General features: G+C 36.1%; 12 protein-coding genes and 2 non-coding genes across 14 annotated transcripts; 6 read left to right on the forward strand and 8 right to left on the reverse strand.

The window, feature by feature from the left end:
* Positions 1-245: 245 nt before the first annotated feature.
* TPHA0O00450 (uncharacterized protein) lies at positions 246-1,403 on the reverse strand (the record flags this gene model as incomplete). The annotated part of the gene is made up of 1 exon (XM_003688402.1): positions 246-1,403. One exon carries the CDS (start codon positions 1,401-1,403, stop codon positions 246-248), a length of 1,158 nt encoding a protein of 385 aa, XP_003688450.1.
* A 367-nt stretch (positions 1,404-1,770) lies between these two features.
* TPHA0O00460 (guanosine-diphosphatase) lies at positions 1,771-3,669 on the reverse strand (the record flags this gene model as incomplete). Its single annotated transcript, XM_003688403.1, has 1 exon — positions 1,771-3,669. The coding sequence occupies one exon, from the start codon at positions 3,667-3,669 to the stop codon at positions 1,771-1,773; it is 1,899 nt and encodes a 632-aa protein (XP_003688451.1).
* Positions 3,670-4,070: 401 nt separating this feature from the next.
* On the forward strand, positions 4,071-4,781 carry ISY1 (Isy1p; the record flags this gene model as incomplete). Its single annotated transcript, XM_003688404.1, has 1 exon — positions 4,071-4,781. The coding sequence occupies one exon, from the start codon at positions 4,071-4,073 to the stop codon at positions 4,779-4,781; it is 711 nt and encodes a 236-aa protein (XP_003688452.1).
* A 245-nt stretch (positions 4,782-5,026) lies between these two features.
* On the forward strand, positions 5,027-6,520 carry OSM1 (fumarate reductase; the record flags this gene model as incomplete). The annotated part of the gene is made up of 1 exon (XM_003688405.1): positions 5,027-6,520. One exon carries the CDS (start codon positions 5,027-5,029, stop codon positions 6,518-6,520), a length of 1,494 nt encoding a protein of 497 aa, XP_003688453.1.
* A 350-nt stretch (positions 6,521-6,870) lies between these two features.
* On the forward strand, positions 6,871-7,650 carry TPHA0O00500 (uncharacterized protein; the record flags this gene model as incomplete). Its single annotated transcript, XM_003688406.1, has 1 exon — positions 6,871-7,650. The coding sequence occupies one exon, from the start codon at positions 6,871-6,873 to the stop codon at positions 7,648-7,650; it is 780 nt and encodes a 259-aa protein (XP_003688454.1).
* A 1,117-nt stretch (positions 7,651-8,767) lies between these two features.
* On the forward strand, positions 8,768-8,838 carry TPHA0Otrna7G. The gene has a single exon. It is a non-coding gene; the product is annotated as a tRNA-Gly (tRNA).
* A 200-nt stretch (positions 8,839-9,038) lies between these two features.
* On the forward strand, positions 9,039-10,778 carry RAD7 (UV-damaged DNA-binding protein RAD7; the record flags this gene model as incomplete). Its single annotated transcript, XM_003688407.1, has 1 exon — positions 9,039-10,778. One exon carries the CDS (start codon positions 9,039-9,041, stop codon positions 10,776-10,778), a length of 1,740 nt encoding a protein of 579 aa, XP_003688455.1.
* Positions 10,779-10,853: 75 nt separating this feature from the next.
* On the reverse strand, positions 10,854-12,755 carry PRP39 (Prp39p; the record flags this gene model as incomplete). Its single annotated transcript, XM_003688408.1, has 1 exon — positions 10,854-12,755. The coding sequence occupies one exon, from the start codon at positions 12,753-12,755 to the stop codon at positions 10,854-10,856; it is 1,902 nt and encodes a 633-aa protein (XP_003688456.1).
* Positions 12,756-13,128: 373 nt separating this feature from the next.
* Positions 13,129-15,075, forward strand: BFA1 (Bfa1p; the record flags this gene model as incomplete). Its single annotated transcript, XM_003688409.1, has 1 exon — positions 13,129-15,075. One exon carries the CDS (start codon positions 13,129-13,131, stop codon positions 15,073-15,075), a length of 1,947 nt encoding a protein of 648 aa, XP_003688457.1.
* A 472-nt stretch (positions 15,076-15,547) lies between these two features.
* GSF2 (Gsf2p) lies at positions 15,548-16,726 on the reverse strand (the record flags this gene model as incomplete). Its single annotated transcript, XM_003688410.1, has 1 exon — positions 15,548-16,726. The coding sequence occupies one exon, from the start codon at positions 16,724-16,726 to the stop codon at positions 15,548-15,550; it is 1,179 nt and encodes a 392-aa protein (XP_003688458.1).
* A 1,488-nt stretch (positions 16,727-18,214) lies between these two features.
* AIM32 (Aim32p) lies at positions 18,215-19,108 on the reverse strand (the record flags this gene model as incomplete). Its single annotated transcript, XM_003688411.1, has 1 exon — positions 18,215-19,108. One exon carries the CDS (start codon positions 19,106-19,108, stop codon positions 18,215-18,217), a length of 894 nt encoding a protein of 297 aa, XP_003688459.1.
* A 409-nt stretch (positions 19,109-19,517) lies between these two features.
* On the reverse strand, positions 19,518-20,471 carry SUR7 (Sur7p; the record flags this gene model as incomplete). The annotated part of the gene is made up of 1 exon (XM_003688412.1): positions 19,518-20,471. The coding sequence occupies one exon, from the start codon at positions 20,469-20,471 to the stop codon at positions 19,518-19,520; it is 954 nt and encodes a 317-aa protein (XP_003688460.1).
* An 892-nt stretch (positions 20,472-21,363) lies between these two features.
* TPHA0O00570 (uncharacterized protein) lies at positions 21,364-21,876 on the reverse strand (the record flags this gene model as incomplete). The annotated part of the gene is made up of 1 exon (XM_003688413.1): positions 21,364-21,876. One exon carries the CDS (start codon positions 21,874-21,876, stop codon positions 21,364-21,366), a length of 513 nt encoding a protein of 170 aa, XP_003688461.1.
* Positions 21,877-22,053: 177 nt separating this feature from the next.
* TPHA0Otrna3Y lies at positions 22,054-22,143 on the reverse strand. Its single transcript is given in 2 exon segments — positions 22,054-22,090; positions 22,104-22,143. It is a non-coding gene; the product is annotated as a tRNA-Tyr (tRNA).
* Positions 22,144-22,660: the final 517 nt, after the last annotated feature.

Raw genomic sequence — 22,660 nt, forward strand, 5'->3', positions numbered from 1 at the left:
GAGTAGTCATTTTAATTTCTGTAGCATTTAAATTGTGTAATTTTAAGATGATTTCTTTATGAAGTTGGAATAATAAATCTCATCATGTTAATTTTTTTATCATTCAAATGTTGTTATATGTTTATATAATCATACTCATGTACATAATGTTTGTGTATAAGTCTACGCCGTTATAAAAGTGATATAGATCGTGAATTTTATAAAAGAACGAAAAGCGACATAATTAAAGCATCCATTTCCGGTTCTTAATCTTCTATCTTGTCAACGACATCAATTGGAAGCTTAGCCCTTTGACAATCATCATATTTCACTTTATTTTTTGGTGAAAGGATATCAGAGAATGATTTCTGTGGCATTCTTCTATTCCAATTCAAAGTTCTTCTTATGCTATGGATGTACTGAGCAGCCGACGATTCAACTGTTTGAATTGGAAATGGACTAGCTGCCATTATGACGTAATCACCTTTTGCTAGTTCGAAATTTACTTTGCCATCAAGACAAACCCAAGCGGTCCCTCTAGCTGTAACGGGTACCTTAATTTGTAGTACCATATCTTCAGGTAAAATGATTGGTCTGAAACTTAAGGTATTTGGGCAAATTGGAGTGATGGCAATAGCATTAACACGAGGGTGTACTAACGACCCACCTGCACTTAAAGAGTATGCTGTTGAACCTGTTGGGGTTGCTATAATGACACCGTCACCTTGTGCCTCTGTAAATAATGTACCGTCCCCGTATATTTCAATATCAGATAAATATGGACAAGGACCACGATCAATAGTAGCTTCATTTAGAACATGGTATTCTCTTGCTACCTCGTAAGTGTATACAGTTTCACCAGTTTCTTCGTCTACCGAATTTGGTTTTCTGGTGAAATGTTTACAAAACAATCTCATCCTGACATTGAGTCTGTTCTCACCATTCAGGACAGTTTTTAGATCTTTTTTGAAATTTTCAAAGTTAAAAGTTGTTAAGAAGCCCAATGACCCAAGTGCAAATGACATGATTGGGGGAGCTTTCATTTGGAATAAGCCTGCTACAAACAAAACAGTGCCGTCACCCCCCAAAGTTATCACCAAGTCAATATTTTCATGTACTTCCTTAATGGAGCCGACACTCCAATATTGCAGTCTTTCATGTCTAGTTTTGCAATCTGCAATTAACTCCTTGGCATCTAATTCTTTTGAACCGTCGAAAACATCTTGAAGGTAAATTGTAATTTTAGGAAAATTAGTTAACATCCATTGAATCAACTCTCTAGTTAAGTAGACTAAAGACGCATCACCTAGTTTAACAACTAACATAATGTTTTTATAAATATGACTCGACGTTCCAAGACTTAAACTTTTCATATCATCGACAATATCATCAGCACCTGCGTGCTTGGTTGTAGGTTCTGCCATATTTTTTTTTGCTTACTTTTCACCTTAACGTGTAAGTAGTATAATGATGACTATCAGTGAGTTAAATTTACAATGCCGATGTCCTCCACTAGAACTTAATTCATCTGTTATAATAGATTCTTGTTGTCGACTCAATTAAAATATGAATGTATATGTACGATTTTTTATCTTATAAAAACATTTTAGGGTTTTTTTCAGAAATGCGAATGAGAGAGCTGCAAACATAAAAACGATTGTTGCTATAGTAAAGACAGTTGATTCTTAATACAGTTATTATCGTTTGAAAACAATATACATGCATACATATATATATTTAAAATAGAAGATACACAATGACATAGAAAAAAATGGCTGTTTTCTATTTCTATTAATTTCTACAACTCCAGCTATCAGACTTGATTAATGGCAAAGCTGCACCCAAACACCAGCCGATTTCATTATTGGCGATTCGTTCGACAGCCTTTAATTCTCTGTGTAATGGGATATTGTAACCGGTTTGCAGTAAAGCTACCATGTAGGTTAGATCTTGACAGTACAACGAGTCGGATCGTAACTCCTCTACTATTTGTTCGTTAGCGAAGGCTTTTTGCCATTCGTTTGGACCTTTGCAGACGGATTTTGATAAATCTTTCAATTGCTTCAATGTGAAAGTCGAAGGCAAACCAAGTTTTTGAGTTCTGTCGAAGAAGTAAGAGAAAGCGTAGATATCATTAGTAGATTTGAAAGCATGCACCAAAGATGGTTGATGAGCACCGTCGATGGAACATGGTGGTTGCGCGCAATCACCATCTTTTTTCAAAATTTGATCAGCCAACCATCTGCATTGTAAACTCGATGGTTTTGAAGGACCTGAGAACTCGATAGTGTATTCGAAACCAGATGGCATCTGGACCTTGACATTCTCAACGACAGTGCCTTGTGGTAGACATGGAGAGATCAATTTGTGTGGGGATAAAGTGTCACCTCTGACAATCTTACTGTTTTGAATAGCTTCTTCGACAAGCAAGCTGTTTATAGCGTTTCTTGCTTGGTTTAGACCGAAACCTAAGTGAGAGAATTGGTATAGAGAGTAAGTGTTATCATCGAAAGTCAAGTCGTACTGATGCTCGCCTGGTGCCATTTCTTCATCGAGCTCGAAGGATGGTTCGAATACGATCTGTGTGGAACCACCGCCCAAATCGAAGATAGCGCTCGTGCCTACTTTGTTGCCTGAGCCAATGTTACCTAGCAAGTAGTTTGCAGTGACCCATGCGTATACACCCTCATCATCGCCGCCCATAATCTCAATACCGTTGCCTTGGACGACGGCGAACGGATAGCTTCCCGTCAAATGCGTTTTAACAGCATCCAGGATCAAATCAGACTTCTGGTCGCCTAGCAGTCTTAAGCCTGCAGTGGCCTTGACGGCGATAGGAGTACACGCCTTGACATCGTCCGGAACCACTCTCACAGCGATCTCCAGTAGTGGATCCAAAGAATGAGCGGCACCATTGGTGTCGGTATCGAACGAAGACAGGCCTGGTTTCAACATGTGGAACGTTTCGTGGACCAAGACAGGTGGTTGGGAGCAGACGTCGAACTCGTAGACGTGAACCCGGGAGCCGGAGGAGCCCGCGTCGATCATGATGACGAATTGATGGGCGGTGCCGCAACTGCCCTTCGCAGCTTCGGCCCCACCCTTCTTCAGGTTCAGACTGTCGATGTCATTCGATGCAGCAGCGGCGTCCGGGTCCGACGAGGCAGGGCTGCCGCCACTGGCAGCCCTGTCCAGCGACTCGGCCAAGGAGTCCTCTCCTTGTGCCACCGGAGCATCAAGGCCTGGAGCGGCGCCAGCATCACTTTTTGCAGGGTCCTTGTTTTCCGGATTCACGTCCCCGTTCATCTTCTGGTCCAGCTTGGCAGCGTTCTCCTTCTGAGCAGCTCTCAAGGCCTCTGCTTCCCGGGACTCGGGACCGCCGTTGGCACCGACGGAGGCGCTCTGGTCGCCAGGGCCGCTGGAGGTGTCCTTGAACTGCTCCTGTGCCTGGGAGAACAGGCCCAAGAAGTCTGGAGCGGCGATGGAGGAGCCCATCGTCTGCAGGCCTGCAGACGATGGGCCGAAGACTTTGATGATGTTGAAGAATAGCAAAACAACGACTAGGGCAACGAGCCCGTACATAACACGAGGTAATCTTATACCCAATACCCTCATTGTGCGGCGATGTGTTATTGTGTGAGGCGATGGGGGACGGTGGAAGGAATGGTGATGTAAGAGCAAGAAGTGCATGCACGTATATATATATGTGTGTGAGTGAGTGCATGGCCGATCTTGGGCTGTGGAGCACAGCGCCAGCAGGGCAGACCCGCCGACCCAGACCTCCAGAAACGCATTACTTGTCCAGATCTCGAGGCAGCGCGGGCGGGGGTCCCGGTGCCGTGGGGCGCCGTCTTTCGCGACGCAAAACAGGAAACAAGTCGCGGGCGACGGCGACGGCGACGGTCACGTGATGTGGTGGTGGTGGGGCGGGTAAGCGGACGAGGTGCTCGCAGACGTCCCCATCTCGAGGCACGGTGCTGGACAATGGACACACATGTATATAAGAGCATGGGGAGGGACAGCAGCTGTTTGGGTGTCGGGATAGTGGGGGGTGGGGTGTGCATCTGCAGCTGGTATAAGTTGTGCGTATTATGAGCAGAAACGTGGATAAGGCCAACTCGGTTCTGGCCGTGTACCAGGAGGCCCAGGCCGAGCAGACTGGGGGGTACAGGGACTTTTCAAGACTGAAGAGACCCACTAGGGTAAACAGTGTTAGCAGCTTGGAGGAGGCCCGCGAGTGGAGACGCCAGTTGGTGTTGGAGATCAAGGCCAAGATCACACGGCTGTTCGACCGGTCGCTGAATCTGCTGCAGATTCGCGAGCTGAGCGACGACATCGACGAGTTGCTGCGAGAGAAGGGCAAATGGGACTGGAACATACGCCATAGGCTGGGGGGTGGCCGTGCCGATGCCAGCGAGGACAACGGCAGGCTGTTCGGCGGCAGGGTCGTTATGGGGACGCGGTATTTCGGGCGGGCACTGGAGTTGCCGGAGGTCGTGGCGCTGACGGCCAGACAGCGATTGCAAGACGAGCAACAGGCGGCCTTGAAGAACGTCGTCGACCCAGGACTGCTCCCGAGGGACACCGACTCGCCGTACTACAAGGGAGCCTCGTCGGATGCGGAGCAATGGCACAGATCGTGCCAGGCCCTGACGGACTCTTTGCAAGCAAAGGCACCTGATCAAGCAGATTCGCAACTGGCAGCTACTTTACAGTCGCTGGAGGTGCCTACTCTGAAAGACGTCGAACACTGGCTGGTGATGCGGAGGAAAGAAAAGTTGCTCAGACAGCTAGACTTGTGACTGCACACGCTACAATGCGACAGTAACATGCAGTCGTTCGTGCGTTCGTACTTTTTTTCAATATATAGTGCTTATATACGATGTCCGGACATTATTAATACAAACCACAATAGATTACACGCTTGTATGCTTTATTCGCTATGTAAGAACTACATGTATGTACACAGTACTTAAGACCTTGCCACCTCATTTTATCGTAGCTGGCATCTGTTTCCCCTCCCAAACACGTAAACACCGATTCGAGGATGCCAAGACTAAGAAAAATCCTGTTCTACCTCGTGGTGCTCGTATCATTCTTCCTGGTGAGAAGAAGTTTTGTGAACGATTCAGGCAAGGAACAGTTCCCGGTTGTAGTCATTGGGTCTGGTCTCGCCGGTCTGTCTGCTGTCAACCAACTGTTAAATGACGATGTCCCCGCCGTGCTGCTAGATAAGGCTAGTAGTTTCGGTGGTAATAGTGTCAAGGCTGCTAGTGGTATCAGTGGTGCAGGGACCTCCGTCCAGAAGAAGCACCATGTCGAGGATTCTCCGGAATTGTTCTTGCAAGACACTCTTTCGTCAGCAAAGGGCAGAGGTGTCGAGAAACTGATGAAGGTAATGGCAGACGAGTCTGCAGGCGCCATTGCTTGGTTGCAGGAAAGGTTCGGCTTGAAACTGGATCTTCTGTCACAGTTGGGAGGACAATCCGTCCCAAGAACTCATAGATCAGACGGACCATTGCCACCGGGTGCAGAGCTGGTGAAGGCTCTCACGAGACGTATTAAGAATGTGTCTAGGGACTATCCAGACAAGGTCAAAATACAACTAGATGCAAAAGTGACTGACATAAAGATCAATAAAGAGACAAATAGAGTCGAATATGTAGTGTACAGGGATGCATCGAACCAAGAGCAGGTGTTGAGGACTGGCAATGTCCTCGTCGCCACCGGTGGGTTTTCTTACTCCCAAGACATGTTGAAGAAGTACGCCCCACAGGTCGCCGGTCTGCCAACAACCAATTGTTTACTGACTACCGGTGATGGCCTTAATATTTTACAAAGTTTAGGCGCACACTTGGTTGATATGGACCAAATTCAGATCCATCCAACCGGGTTTGTCGATCCAAAGGATAGAAAGAATAACTGGAAATTTTTGGCCGCCGAGGCACTAAGAGGTCTAGGTGGTATTTTGGTCAACCCTTCAACCGGCAAAAGGTTTGTAAATGAATTGGAGACTAGAGACACAGTCACTGAATCCATCAGAAAAGCTTGTAAGAAATCAGAGGGTGTCTCGCTTTTAGTTATAAGTGAAAATACTTTCCAAGATTACAAATCAAGTGTAGAGTTTTATATCTCCAAAGGTTTAGTACAAAAAATGCCGATCTCGTCTTTGGTCAGTGAATACAACCTTCCAATCTCAGCAACTGAAATTGCAAGTGATTTAATCGAATACTCGACAGAAAAGAAGGACAAATTTGATCGTGTTCATAAAATAAATACGTTTGGTGACGCTGTCACCGCGGATACCGAAGTTTATGTTGCTGAAATTACTCCAGTGGTCCATTTTACTATGGGAGGTGTCAAAATAGATGAATTCTCACAAGTCTTAAATGAATCGGACTCGCCAGTCGCAGACGGTTTGTACGCAGCAGGTGAAATTACATACGGTGTTCACGGTTCAAACAGATTAGGTGGCTCCAGTTTACTGGAATGTGTTGTATTTGGTAGAATTGCTGCTCAACACATTAGCAGAAATTTTTAAAGTGCATACCACACTGCAATTACGTATCTATGAAGTAGACACTGTTTATAATAAGTTTATGTAAATGGTTTGGTCTTATAAAATTTTGATAAAATGTTTTTGAATTGTGTTATACTTTAGAAAACACTTTATGACACAAAATATTGTGAAATATTATAGTATCTAAAAAAATATTACAACGTCGTGTTCACCATACTTATACATGTAGATAGTGCAAAATATTTTTTAGTAACAAGATATTAAAAATAAGTTAGTTTATATAACCAATTTGTACTAATATCACATAGGAGCATATTCTTCAAAAGCATCACTATTAGTGTGTCACTTCGAAAATTATCATTTTATTGGCAATGTCGCAAACGAAGGATTCCAAATTTAGGCAACTTTTAAGAAGCCTGAAACGAAATAATAAATCAAAGGAACCAAGGGATTCAGATAAGATAACCTTTAATATAAGGGAGAAATTGCGACACATTAAATTTAGAATACATAATAAGAAATCATCAAAATCGCACTTGAAAACTGAGAAGAAATTTATCAAACCTCTAAATAGTAACCACATAAATACTGTTAAACCATGTCTACCAACATTTGACACTCACTTAATAATTATAGACAGTCCATTAGAAATGACCACCCTTGATCCAGGTAAACGTGTTGGTGACACAGTTTTAGAGAATAAATGTATACAACCTGAGTTCTCGGATTTTGAGAAATGTTTGGATGAAAGGTTTAGGCTACATGGTGTTAGAAAACATGCCGTAATCAACACTAATTTACCAGAAACAAAAAAAAACAATAGTAACATTATTAATATAAAACAATCCCGAACAAATAGAAACGATATCGAGGTTCTGAGTGGCACAATACCACACAACAAATTAGTTAAGAATAACTTCATTAGAGGCGCAACGAACTCATTACAGGAGACTGAAGAAGTATCTGAATGTTCAATCGAGTCTCGTAATATGCATCCATCTGTTAACGAACTTATAAGTCTTATTGACAACGAATATGATTATTACAATTCTTTACCGAGGACACTATTAATAAAACCTGATATGCCAACTAGCGATAATATATTATCATTAGATAATACATTGATCAGCGAGTACTCATTGTGTTACTAGTTTTTACAATTTTACAAATGAACTTACAGAAATTGCTAGAAGCTAGTTAAATTTTGACTTGCTTCATCAATTTCTTAGTTTCTGAACACCTTTTGGGAAGTATTAAAGGTTTCATTTATTATTAATGTCCCACATGTATTAGGCAACTTTAGCATTAAAAGAATCTTTAATCATAAATAAAATAATATTTTGTAGAAAAACAAGCGCCGGAACAGTGACAGGTTCAATGAAACTGACGTTGGCTGGATGGTTAAGTTGTTCGTTAGTGCTCATAGTTAGTAGGTAAGGATTATAATATTTAATCTGATTGGTTCTCTTGTTACATAAACTACAAATAGCGAATACTATTAAAATACTATTATACACTGTTGCATTTGAAACTTGAGTGTCGTCATATTCTGTTCCTTTTATATGTCGGTTTATTTGAATTCATCTATTAAATGACATGTTAAGTGAACGGGTTTAACGATATATAGACTGTATTAACTAAACGATCATTTATTAATCTTGAACCTCGTTTAATTCTACTGCTTGCAATTTATCTCTACAACTGATGGTTCATAGCTACCATAATGCTTGTTATAAATCTCAGAGTCCGGATAAATTTATCTCTATTTACAATAACTCTTTCGTCATTAGTAACATTATACCATATATTGTTACTAATGTTGACCAATGTTGGAAATGACACTGGACGTATAACTGAATATACGATACCAGATATTACCCCTTTAGGAGATTATTGTTGTAAACCTGAAACAATATGCCTAGGAGAATGTAATAGGAGAATTTCTAATGAATACATAGTACTGTAGAACCATCAGTCTACCGTACGTGTTCAACTCGACGACGTCGTCTCGTTGGACAGAACGGCAGACTGAAATATGATGTATATATAAACCCCGGTAATCAATAGATAAATAATTCATTGATCCAGGTCCAAGAGATCGAAGAGATTAATCTAATTATATAGTATATAATTTAACTACATTTTAATATATTAAGGCAATGAACCAAACTATTGAGCAAATATGGCCCAAGAATACATATAAAAATGTTTATATTTCGCAGCTATATTTGGAAACTAATACTTCTTGTAAATGAGTGTAAATTAATTGCGCAAGTGGTTTAGTGGTAAAATCCAACGTTGCCATCGTTGGGCCCCCGGTTCGATTCCGGGCTTGCGCATGTCTTTTTTGTTTTTTGAAATTTTATTAGGCAAGCTCATCGAACTTTATACTCAAAAGGAATAATGTTTTAATGACCAAGCCACATATAAATATAACTTTAAGTCCACTGATTTGGCATATTTAAATCCCATTTTATTATTGGGATACAGCTATCTTTTTTTTCCATTTAAGTAGCAAGAACTATCCAACAAATTTATCATGTACAGAAACAGAAGACGGAGAGGAAACAATGACCAAGGGATCACTGGTCCCAACTCTGCATTAACTCAGTTTTTAAGAGAAGAAGGTATTAGTGCAGAAACTATTAGACAGAGATGGCTTGAAACTAATGGTATAAATACTGAAGAAGTTGTTAAGGAGGAAGTCGAAGAGAAAGTCGAAGAGGTCGTTGTGGTAAAACGAGAAACAAAAAAGAATACCATTAAATCAAAAAGGAAAACTGAATTTTCTGACGAGTCTTCTGATGAATTATCTAGTGAAGATGACGGTGCTCAATATAGAAGGAGACTGAATATAATTTCAAAAGATAGTGACGAAGAAGAGTATGAAGATGATGACACATCAGTTGCTTCCTCATTGATTCAATCACCACCCCGTAAGTCAGCAAGATTAAACCCAAATGATCCTAACGTTCTGAAAAGACAACAAGAAGTATTGAAAACACGTAAGAGAAGAAGAGTAAGAGCAGTAAATATACTAAACAAAAAGACGTTTTCCGTTCCTAGTTTACAATATTTATGTATCACCAATATTAGTAAGAATATTTTGAGAATACAAATGGAATCTGAGGAAAACGAAACGGACAATTCACCTTCTGTAATTTATTCTCGAGTAAGAAAAACGTTAGGTGGTATTTCGTTAGATAATTTGACAAATTTATCAAACGCACTATCAAAAAATAGATCATTAAATGATCAAACACTACAATTATTTTTGAGAACAGATTTACAAAGTTTAACTTTCCATGATTGCTCCAAAATTTCATTTGATGGCTATAAGTCACTGGCCATATTTTCTCCCAATATTAGTCATTTGTCATTACAAATGTGTGGACAGTTGAATAATGAATCTTTACTATATATAGCAGAAAAACTTCCCAATCTAATTTCCCTAAAATTAGATGGACCTTTTCTAATCAATGAAGATACATGGAAAGAATTTTTCCAAGCTATGAAAGGAAGATTACAAGAATTCCACATATCGAATACTCATAGGTTTAATGATTCATCGCTGCAAAGTTTACTGACCAACTGTGCTTCATCTTTAGTGTCTTTGGGATTTTCAAGGCTAGATACATTATCCAACTACTCACTTCTACCACAATATTTGAACAATAAAGAGTTTCATACTTTATCTATACAATATCCGTACAATGAACAAGATGTAGATGATGAAGTGATTATCAATTTACTGGGGCAGGTTGGCTCAACGATTAAACATATAAACTTGAATGGATGCCAGAATTTAACCGATTCAGTTTTACTTAATGGGTTTTGTGCATTATTGAATGGCAATAAAGGAATAGAAAGTTTATCTTTCTCTGAATTAGATCAGATTACTGATGATGGGCTAATTTATTTTTTTTCTCAAGTTTCTTTACCTAATTTAAAAGACTGTAACCTTCAAAGATGTTTGAAAATTGGAGATATGGCTATAATGGAATTAGTTTTGAATGAAGCAAAATCATCCCTTTTACACCTGAACTTAAATTCTTTAAAGGAACTCTCATCTGCTGTCTTTGAAGCCATGTCATTTCCAAATCTAGAAACTCTTAATATTGGGTTCATACCTTGTATCGATGATGCTACAATAGAAACTATTCAAAAACAAAATGAAAAGTTAAAAATCATTGAAGTTTTTGGCGACAATAAGATCAGTGCCACTGCAGAAGTGAAAAAGGGTGTCACATTAATAGGTAGACAAAGTGATAATATCTAATAATTTACAAATAATTACGTAACGATAGGGAACTAATCTGTTTGATGCTTACATGCTAGAGTTTTTAATTACTTACTACTTTTTATCTATGTATTCTTTGGATATTATGTTACTATATTTAATGGGTTGATTTAATTTATCAATATTCTTAAAGGATGGCAGACTAGGTGGTTTGTTTTTAAAAGCTTTTGATTGAACCTCCAAAATTGAATTTGTTATTTGTGGTTTATCCAATATTATCCCTAAGTGACCATTCTCTTTAAAATCTGTTTGCTTATTCCATTCGGATCTTTTGAATTTTTTAATATTTGGGTTAAACCCATATTTATTATAAGAAATTATCTGTTTTTTAAACAAATATGTTGAAGTTTCATTATTTTTACGTCTACTCGAGCTAGTAAATTGATGGCTTGCGATATTAGAATTAGTTAAATAAAATGTTTGGTAGTCTGTCATTATATCATTTATAACTTCAGTAGGTAAGTTAATTTCTTTCCCAAGTTGGGATACAAATACATTTAATTTATTGAAATTCTTGCTTGATTTTTCAAACTTGTAATATGTTAACCAGAAAGTTGAGGATGATTTCAAAATTTGTAATTTCATAAATTGTGTTAATAGTTTTATTGTCTGCATTGTATTTTTCAATACTAACCAATTCATTTTTATTAATTCAACAGCAATGATAGGAAATGTTATATCAGTAGTAATTCTCTGCAAATACACTTCATCATCAATATTATTCTTCAAATAATTATCTATTGCCACATGTAAAAAAGATGTATATAAAGTTTGCTGAGTCAAAATATCCTTATCTGATTGATTCAAATCTGATGGGAATTTATGCTTCTTCAGCAAAGACAAATATTCAGTCATGAGCTTAATTTCATTTGGCCAAATTCTTAGTAAGTATCCAACCGTCTTCTGAAATGTAGAAAAAATAAAGTCTTTATCTGTTAAATATCTATCCTTTAAAAATGATAAATAATTAATTCGAAAAGAATCATTATCTTCAGGTAGCGTTTTAATACCTTTGTATAAAGTTTCGATAATTTCTCGGTTGTCGATATCCTCTGTTTTCAAAAAATCCAAATACTTATTCCAGAAATATTCATAATAATGACATGGTATAAGGGATCTCTCAAATACAGACTGTAAAAACCTTAAGGAAAAACCAAATCTTTTTTTATTAGTCACTAAGAAAGTTAAATATCCATCCCAATTTTCTAGTTCTCCCTTTGATACTGGTGTTAAGTTGAAAAAATTTTGTTTAATCTTATTTTCATATTTCCAAATTGCATTTACAATACCCTGTGTAGCTTTGATTTGTGCATCAACATTGCTTTCCTGTATATTCATTCTTTGTAACTTAATGAATTTCTTATATGCAATACCATATTTCGCATAGTGATATATTGGGTAAGTAATTAACTCAGAATATATATCCTTTAACTTTTCCCATTCAGAATGGGCTGTTTCAAATTCAATATATTTATCCCAAAAGGGATCTGACATAAACTGATGCCCAATAGATAATTTTGCAGCTTGAAATTTCTCCCGTATGAGTTTAACACTTTCTGGGTTATTGGCACAAAGAACATTCAAATAATCTAGCCAAAGTTCTAAAGAGTTTGGAAAAGCTATAGTTGCATCATTCAAAACTTTGATTGATGCATCTAATCCAAACAGTTGGTATGTGATAGCAGTATATTTTTTCCAATAACCAAAGAATAAAGGATATTTTTGCAGCAGCTGCCTCATCATCAAAGTTAAGCTATTCTTGATTTTAGCGTTAGGAGATTTATATTTTAATACAACCTTTTCAACTTCCTCAACCATCGTATTCAAAGAAATTATGTCATCCCATTGAATATTTGAATAAGCAATGACCAATTCAGGATTGTCATCTTTAAAGGTTGAATCTAGATCGGCTAATGCATTAGCTGCAGTTAACTGCCCTTCATCTATAATTGTCATACTTGATGGATGGTTATTATGTGATTACAGCTACACTATGACAGACTCTTGTAACAATTTCTAAATATTTATATCGTTGTATTAAATACACTTATAACTATTATTTAAAGTCATCTCTTAATATCATCCTATTCTATATTTTTGAATATTTTATATTCGGTCATCATACTAAAAGTTCAATTAAAAAATTTCAGTCTAAATAAACAAAAGTCAGTTTATAAAGTGTCAGTTATATTAAAAATAATAACACATCAGTTTATTGATTAATTGGTTCATATTCACAAGGACAGTTAAGTATATGTCAATATAGAATTTAAAAGATTGCAGGACTCTCTTTTGACAAAACTTTTTGACACAAATAAACATTGGCGTTATGTCAATACGACCAGTAAATTTTGATGAACTTCCAGATATGTCCTTTGAGGATATAGATACCACATTAAATAAAGTCGATGTACATAAAAGTTACTCCAAGAAAACCAATAAAAAAAAATTAGAGATTAAAAGTAAAGGAGAACTATCTCCTGTACATAAAAACAAACATTTAAATGGGATTACAACACCATCTTTAACGGCAAGCTCAGAAGGTACGACATTTTCTAATCATGATAGGAAATTTTCGATCGATAGTAAGACTGATGATGATAACTTTGATGGAATCTCTGATAAAATTAAAATAGATAACGAATTCTTCAATGATTTTGAAGAGTTTCAAAATGCGAAGGATGGATTTGATGAGGCATTGAAAATACATTTTAAATTGGATAATTCATCTCCAGTAATCGATGATAATGATGATGTTGATGAGGAGGATGAAGAATATGCTAACGATGATTATGGCAACGGTGACGATAATTGTAACAAAAATGATATGTATGGAGTAATGGGAAGAGACAGCCGTAATACTGAGATGGATATACTAAGTAGTAGATTTGATAAAGCTTTAAATTGGAATAGTCAAGATACAAATCTAAATAATAATAGACAATTAAGAAAACCTAGTTCTATGATGGAATTAAAGCCATATGGATTGACTAGATATCATCGGACAAATAGTAAAGAAACGAATAGACACAATCTTCAAGGCAGTAAGTCATCTAGTAATCTAAGGGCTCGTAAAAATGGCACAATGCAAATTAAAAAATCAATGCCATCATTAGATTCTAGATATAGACTTTCTGATACATATAATAATGAAGAAGCATACCCTAGTAAAGGATACACACATAATGTTGGCCTTGATAGAAAAACGTTTAATTCAAATTTTGAAACCAATCAACGACTAAGCACATTTGAAGAAGAATCTTTTGATGATAACGATGAAGACTTTTTCTTTAATGAAAATTTTATCAAACCTCAGTTTTCAAATAATCCAAATCTTATTAAAAACAGAATAAGAAGCCCAACACGAATTAGCATATCACCTTCTCAATATGACATTGTACAGGATGAAACATTATTAACACCAAGTCTCAAAAAGAGACAAAAAGAATGGAATAATAGAAGTGAACAATTAAAAACTTTCAAAGAATATGGAGTTAACCAAAGAGAGCAAAATAGAGTAAAGTTCCCAAATGCTGTTAATAGAATTAAAACGATAAAGCAAGAAATCGATCATAACACACCCATTAAAAAGGGTAAAATGTATTACAACCCTAAGACTTTGAACTGGGAAGGTAATGACAAGATCTTAGATAAGTTCCAAGTTATTAAGGATAATGAAAAGAAAAGACCTATTTTAATAAGAAGCAAATCACCTGATAAGACAACTAAAAATAAAGTAAGTTCTGTGAATATCAATAATGACAATCCTCGAATAGTAGGGAAAATGATGTTTGATGAAGCGAATTTACGGTGGGTTAGTTTGAATGAATATGAGAATGACCCATTTCAAAATATTCCTGACTTTAAAATCCCACCAAAGAGTTACAGCAATAACAATGGAATCAATGGCAGTACGCTATCTTTGAGAAAGAAAGAAAGCATTGCTAACTTATCCCCATTTTTAAGGTCTCAAAGCCATCGAGTAGAGACATCTAATAACGCTGAGAAGATGAGTAGGTTCTATTCCGCTGGGACTTATAGTAGTCATTTTAGTAGTGAAGAACTTTCTGCATTTCAAATAAGTAGTAAGATAATTGAGAAATTTTATCACGAGGAAAATAAGTGGGTTAATGAAATTAATGGGTGGATGACATTGAATAAGAATGCAGAGTCTGATTTGGAATCGCATTTAGATGTTACGCAAGAATTGAATATTAATAAGAATAAATATATGTACGAGATTCGTAATATGGTATTGAATTCATCTCGAGGATAATGTAAATTGGACAATTTGAAATTTTATGAAAAAGTATAGTGAAAAAGTCATTAAAATATATAAATATGGATTCGTACATAAGTTATAATATAAAATGGATTTGATGAGATAAGTAATTTAAATCACCTTAATTTTTTTAATTATAATTGTAATAAATGGTTTCATTTAGTTGGTAAATTTTTTTGGATTTTTAAAAGTTCTATTCGATATTTTTTTGTTGAAGGTGGGAGGATAGTGGTTTATATTTAATTTGCAATTTTCTAATTTGAATTTGTGTTAAAATTAGTTATTAATTTAATGCATTCTGAGGTTTTTTAAACATTTTATAATATTTATATTTTTTTTAAGGACAATTTTTATAATTCTCATTAGCATTAAACAATTTGGAGTTATGAATCATATTTAAGACATAAAGAATAAGATAAAAAGAGATTGACAGAGAGATGCATTGTAAATATATCTATAATCAATTCTATTTCTCTTTCTTTTCTTCTTTGGTGTCTGGTTTCGTTGGAGCTGGTAGACCATCGATAATTGCTTCTGGCTCAACACTCTTCCTATCTAATACCAATTGTCTTAATTTAGGAGAGACTTCATAAAGACCGAACCTTCTAAATCTTCTAATTTCGTTATTCATTTTACCTATATCACCTTCACATAAGTCTATGTTTTCTTTTAAATTTTTCTCTAATTCGATGTAATATTCTTCACTTAAGACGAATTTTTTCTTTTCTTCCATAGTTTTGAAAGTAGAGTTTGTGAATCTATCTTTTAATGGAGTTTGGAAACCTTCGCCTTCAGCCAAAACCAAGCCTGGACGAGCTGCTGTTCTTAGTTTATTTGCTTTGTAAGCTGCTACAGGACCGCCATATTTCTTCATGATATAATTGTAGTAATTTGGTTGATAGTCGTAGAAACCAGCCCTTCTTGCACCCATCCAACCGATGTTGAACAAAGTTTTCTTTAAAGTTGGATCATTAAGATTGATGATTCTTGTTTGAAAGATCTTAATTGGGTTGAAACTAATTGGATTGCCAATACCTAGTTTCAAGACTAGAGAAATAATAGCAACTTTAATGACATGCAATACGAAAAAAGCGATTTGAGCTAATGGAGTGTTGTAGTTAACTGTGATTTCATCTTTTAATTTTTGAGTCATATCAGGCAAGCCATACATTTCCATAAATGGTAACACCAAATATCTTGATATTTGATTTGATAAACAAATACCTGGTGTTGGAGAGATCATATCAGGTAGGTCTGTATATAACCAAAGTAACATTAAAGAGGTGTAAACTATTACATTGAAAGGTGAATACTCCCATTGAGGCACAATCAATTGACCTGGCCATAATTGTTTTATCAAAGGTTTAGATTCATCCAAATCTACTAGATATTGTGGATAATCAGCGTCATTATCGAACAGCAAACAAGCACCTTCGGATAAGTAACCTGGGTGATTAGATTTATAAAATTTGGAAGGAACTCTCTTGTGGAAAATAGTTGGTCTTAGCACCATCAAATTTCCCAAGCCTGTTTTTGAGGTATCTGTGAAGATTGGTTCAATTTTGGTTTTAACAGTATCGTCCTCATTTATTTGGAAAGCGTAGTCGTGGTCAGCGTCACCGTTGAATCTAACGTATACTTCCATTATTGTAATGCGTGTAGTTGTCTTTTTCTGAGGGTAGTTTTAGTCCTATATAAAAGTATGTCTATATATACTAGAATAATTTATAGTGGAAGAAAAACTTGAATATAACTGAGAACGCCTTGTTGTGTGTTCCGAATAAATGAGATGATGATTTATTTGATGAAGTGGTTTTAGTAGATTGAAGTGTGCACATGTGTGTGCATATATATACAAATAAATGAATATATGAAATAATTTTCCAGTTCGTTTAATCCATGCTATGAAATTGGAATAATAATTTTTTACATATTGTAATTTTTAACGCGGGACAACAGTGAATAAGATTGTGTAGAGTATATGTGTGTGTGCGAGTGTGTGTTTCTTTTTCCTCTCTTTCTTTCTACAGCTATTCTCTCGTGTTTCTGGTTCTGGTTTTTGATTTTTCAATTTCGAACGACAATTGCCGGCAAGAGGCAGATGCGGGGATATGTTTGCTTGGGCAGAAGTGTACGTGGGCGGATAAACACAGTCTTCGTCGACGAGAACTGTCGCTTTGTCCTTGTGCGACGTCGTCTGTGGATCGGCTGGAATGGAGAAAGAGGAGAGACACTTTCTTCCATCTAATGGACAATAGCTACGCAATATATTACTGCCATGCACACGCAGAAGTACATATAATCCGCTGTAAGGACCACTGCGTTTGCGGTGAGAGCAGACCGAGGAAAGATGTAAAAACACAATCATACACTAGTGCAGGACGTGGGCGGTGAATGTGAATGTGTTTTTCCAGCGTCCCTCAGATGCACGGGCACCACTGTCCATGAAGCAAAAAGAAGACACCCGCACACACACCCACACAGATATCTTTTGCTAACAATTAACCGGACCCCACAGTTAAATAGCCCATTGTTGGTAATTGCTGTTGTCATTTTATTTTAAGATTTTGGCTGAGAAACTTGCACAGCAAACGTAGATTGGGTGGTAACGCAGACGGCCTTCCTTTTTCCTTTTTCTTTTTTCTCTTTTCTCCGTGTTTGTTGCTCGCCGTTAATAAGTATCACCACCATTGCGCCGGAGAGCAGAGCAGAGCAAAGCACATAAAACTATAATTACTAATCAACTGTGAGCAAATTCACCAATTCGTAAAAGTTATTTTTGTTGAATTTTTTTTTCATTCTCATTTAAATTTTCACATGCGCCCTGCCCTCTAGCGATAAAATGTGTTCTGTAGTCAGCAGTTCATGTTTATGACACAGTGAAGAGCCGTGACTTCCTTAAACGCGTCGTCTGTATCCCGGGAATGATATAGCAATATAACGTATATTTGGTTCTTTGCTATCTCCGTTGTGTTATGTATATAAGGGGGGTTGGGAATAGACTGTGTTACCCGACTCTTCTTTGATACCCCCCATTCCACAATGATTGTGGCACCTTATTACCATTACCATCACCACACTTGTTGGTTTGTCTCGCAAATCTATCTCAATGCATCGATTTCTTTTCTTTTCCTTACTGTTTCTGGCAAGGGGGTTCTCTCAATTCTTTCGATCCACGGAAAACGTTTTTAATTACTATGTTATTCTTTAGATTCTCCACCAACGAGTGAACCATTGGCGGCAATACTCTACCAAACCAAAATGAATCCATTGAATTCTTAGAAGGTTCATATTTATAATGAATAACATTACCAGCAAATTTATGACCACTGACATGCGAAATTATACCAATGTTGCTTCTTTTATCGAATTTCATGTATTCATCGACAAGTAACGGTGCGAGGTATCCACATCTGCAATCTCTCTCATTATGGCCACACACCAATATCCAATCATTTGTCAATTTTCTTCCTTCAAACCGTTTAGTAACGCCAACAATGCTGTCAGCCTTGGTTACCGTCGGTGTCTTAAGACCTCCTTTCTTTAAATAGTCTTGGAAATGTAATTGTTCACTTACTTTCAAATCTTTAATGACATATTTGATAAACTCAACCGCTGTTGATTCATCATTCCTAATTGTATACAATTTCATATCAGGTATAACATAAATTAAAGCACTGTCATTTGTTGGGTTACCCCTAATTTCCGTGAACACATCTGTACTTTGCTTTAATTTCACAACGCTTGTCATTACCCCATTTTTTTTGTATTTATTAATTTCATTTTTAAATAAACCTACTAAGTTGTATGGCCAAGAGTCATTCATTTCTAATCTACTACCCCAACCTTGCATCCAATTATTTGAATCATCATTTTTATCAATAATCATTAAATGTTTCTCATAATTTGGAATCGGGGGCAGCTTTCCAACAGTATCAATTTGCTTATCTAGGGGTAATTTAAGATTGATTTTATTGAAAACTTTTAAATTGTTGAATGATTCGATCGTCTTATACTTTATTTGCATTCTTTACTAAATATTATATTATTGCCGTATTGTATTAACACATTCCCGATCTTGCCTGTTGATCTCGATCCCTCATTTTTCTGTTTGTTAATTATTGATACGAATACTCTCGTTTAAAATATACTTCAAGAATGTTGAAAGTGTTATTCTAAATACATAGATATATATATCTACATTGCACCAATGATGTATAATCTGTTCGAAAAGAAATTAACACTAAACAAACGGAAGAGATATACCAAAAAGGGAATTTTCCGAATGCTATATTTATTTTTATTTTTTGTCAAGAGAAACGAATGAATATAGATGATTTACTCTTATAAATACAAGAGCAAATCTAACTGGCTGGAGAAAATATTAATTTATTATTTATTAAAGTAGCATGTTATTTATTATGGGTATATTCTTATTAAACTGAATCATCTATTGTTGATTTACTCTTTGTATTTCTAATCGTAAAGAAATTAATGCCCTTACGTTGATGTTCTTGTAATGGTTGCTCTGCAATATACTCGTCAGTATGCATTGGAGGGTTTGGTATTTGTTGATTATTCAATTGTTGACTTGTGGTTCTATTCTTACGTGAAATAGTGAAAAATTTCTTGAATCCCCTACTGTTGGTAGTATAAGAGTTAGATCTTCTTTGTGCTGTGCCATATATTGGATCGTATACATCATTCACTTGACTGATGCTATTATTGCTTCTCCTTTGGTAAACGTTATTGATATGCGTAACCGCAAGAGCAATCGCCTCGAGTAACGACAATGCTACGCTCGCCCATGCAATACCAAATAGATCGCTGCCTAGTTTGGAATGGTTTACTCCCGTCTTGTTGAACGCATTTCTTGCTAGGACACTTGCTGCAGTTTGCAAAACTACGCCAGTGACATTAAATAAACAACCAATGCTTACTAGAAGGAAACAAACTTTAGTAAACTCGTAGGAAAACCAGGATATTATGTATAAGAGAAACGTGATACCAATGAAGGCTAATGAAATCCAAAAGAGACAAAAAGAAAATCTTGTTAAGTAATAGAAAGTATTTCTGTCATTGACGAATTTACTTGGTACATTAATGGTTGTATGGAAATTATCCACAGGAGAAATGGGGGCTGCCGGTGACAAATTCGACCCACAATTAGTTTCATCACCATTCTCTACTCCACAAGCTCCCCAGAAGGTCCATCTTGTTACGTCCGGTGCATTGGGTATGTTCGCTGTGTCAGCCTCGACCCAGTAGAAGTTGTTAATGGGATAGTCATTCGTACTCCCAGATATAATTATTAGAATCAACAGTAGAGTATTTCCCGCTAGGAACAACAACGTCGAAAGCTTAACCAAAATAGACATGTATCTGTTCATGGTGTATTTATTGCCTGTTTACGTATGTGTTTACGCTGTACGACTATGCATTCGTAGCTACGAATGCATAAATTCAATACAAGAGATCTTAAACATCACATTACATTTATATATATTTGTAACTTCAATTAGTGTATTTTTACCCCTCCAGGAAGTGATTAACTGAAAAGTGCAATGACAGAGATGTCAAATATTCTAGGGTTGTAACCATATACTGTTTACACTTTCCATAGTAAGAATGGCGGATATACAGAAGATCTACTACTGGATGTATTGAACTTTTCATATCGAACTATACTATTTCAATAAGATGCACACATACTGTAAACCCACATTAATACGGTACTTTATCAGTTGCAAAATTACTGTGTTGGTTATTGTTGTTGTTATTCCTATTGTCTGTTTGTTTGTTTGTTTGTTTGTTAAGATTTGTAGGTTTTTGTCACTATATCATGCCTTCGCAGTAAAAAAATTGGTCTTTTCTGTCTCCTCTCTATCTACCAAGACTGAGCATTATAACGACGCTCGTGCAAAGAAAAAATTTCATCCTAACATCATCTCGAAAAGGAAGAGAAGGAAAGAAAGAAATTTTATAAAATATGTATTATTGTTATTACCTGTTTCGTAAACAGACTGGATTTCAGTGAATAGACATAAGACATAAAAGTTGAAGATATTGTAAGTGATGATGATCTATGATATATGTAGGATTTTACATTTGAACTTTCTCCAGTTTGAATATTTTAATGTAATGGCTTATAGAGATGGTTCATGTCATCGCAGATAAATTGATAGAAAAAAAAAAAATGAAGGAAATATAAATATATTACTATGTATATTTATGTATGTTATATAAGTATGCAATGTTTATCTTTTATTGTCACCTGTGCAATCATAGTTTAGGCCTCTTCTCAGTGTGCCCACCCTCCATCTCAAATAAATCATCATTCAGATCAATATCGTCTGTTATTTCACTACCACCATCTCTATTGGTTCTTGATACATTTTGTCTTTCTTTGGTCTTATCTCTCTCTATGCTCAGGGGAATCATTGAAAGTTGATACTCTTTCTCTTTTTTATTATTATCACTGTTTTTATCAAAGTTAAAATTACTCTTGGGGCCAAGCAACTCATTTCTTTTCTTCATACACCATAGTTCAATGTCATGTACACTAGTTTCTTCTTTGCCGTCATGTATGGTTTGCAAAATATCATCTATGCAATCTAGGTAGCCTTTATGTTGTAGAAGTGACTTCTTCTCGTTTGATAACCTGTATAGTTTAGCTACACTGTTAGCAGCAGATTTAAACTCTCTTGAAATTTCATTTTGTAAATGATCAATAGTTTGTACAGTAGGTGGTTGTTCAGGAGGCAGACACGCTTCTAAATTCTGCAGTTTCTCCATAGTTTTCAAATATATTTGTAACTTTTGATTTACTTAATGAAAGATGGGATTGTTGGATATATTCATAAACGGAATAACTAAGCATTCTTAAATATAGTATTTACTTCTAAACTTTAAATATATGTAATAATTTTAAAAAAAGATTATTATGCGTAACAATAATTAAAAAAGTTAATGTCTCCCGGGGGCGAGTCGAACGCCCGATCTCAAGATTACTTTGTTATCACATTACAGTCTTGCGCCTTAAACCAACTTGGCTACCGAGAGGATATTTTGTAGTCTAACTTCGAAATTTATAATTACTAACAATATTATTCGGGGAATATCTGGTCAAATCATAATACCATAGATATTTGTGGAGTAACAAGCTTATGTGTGGAGAAACAAGCTTATGTTGGTTAGTTCCAACATCTAAGTTAGTGTCATTAGCCACTTCAGTTGCTCTAGTATAGTCCATCTTCTTTATAGTTAAATAATCGATTGGTCCTTTATTAGTGTATTTAAACTATTCTATATAGAGTTAGAAGCCCTCCTTATATATGAGTTGAACTGACAGTTGAATGAACACGTACACATGTTCATTCATCCTCCTAAGATCTTTAGTGCTGTATTGTACATCTGTGTTTATCGCGTAGCCATTTACATTGTAGTGAGTAAATTTTCACCAACCACTTGGAAGTATTGTTCTAGTACCTTCTTTCCATTAGTAAGTGATCTATTAGTTCTGGACTCAAAGTGTACATAAACACTTAGTTCTGTCACATACACTACAATAATTCTGACA

The sequence above is a fragment of the Tetrapisispora phaffii genome, chromosome 15 (genome assembly GCF_000236905.1).
Source record: "Tetrapisispora phaffii CBS 4417 chromosome 15, complete genome".
NCBI lineage: Eukaryota > Fungi > Ascomycota > Saccharomycetes > Saccharomycetales > Saccharomycetaceae > Tetrapisispora > Tetrapisispora phaffii.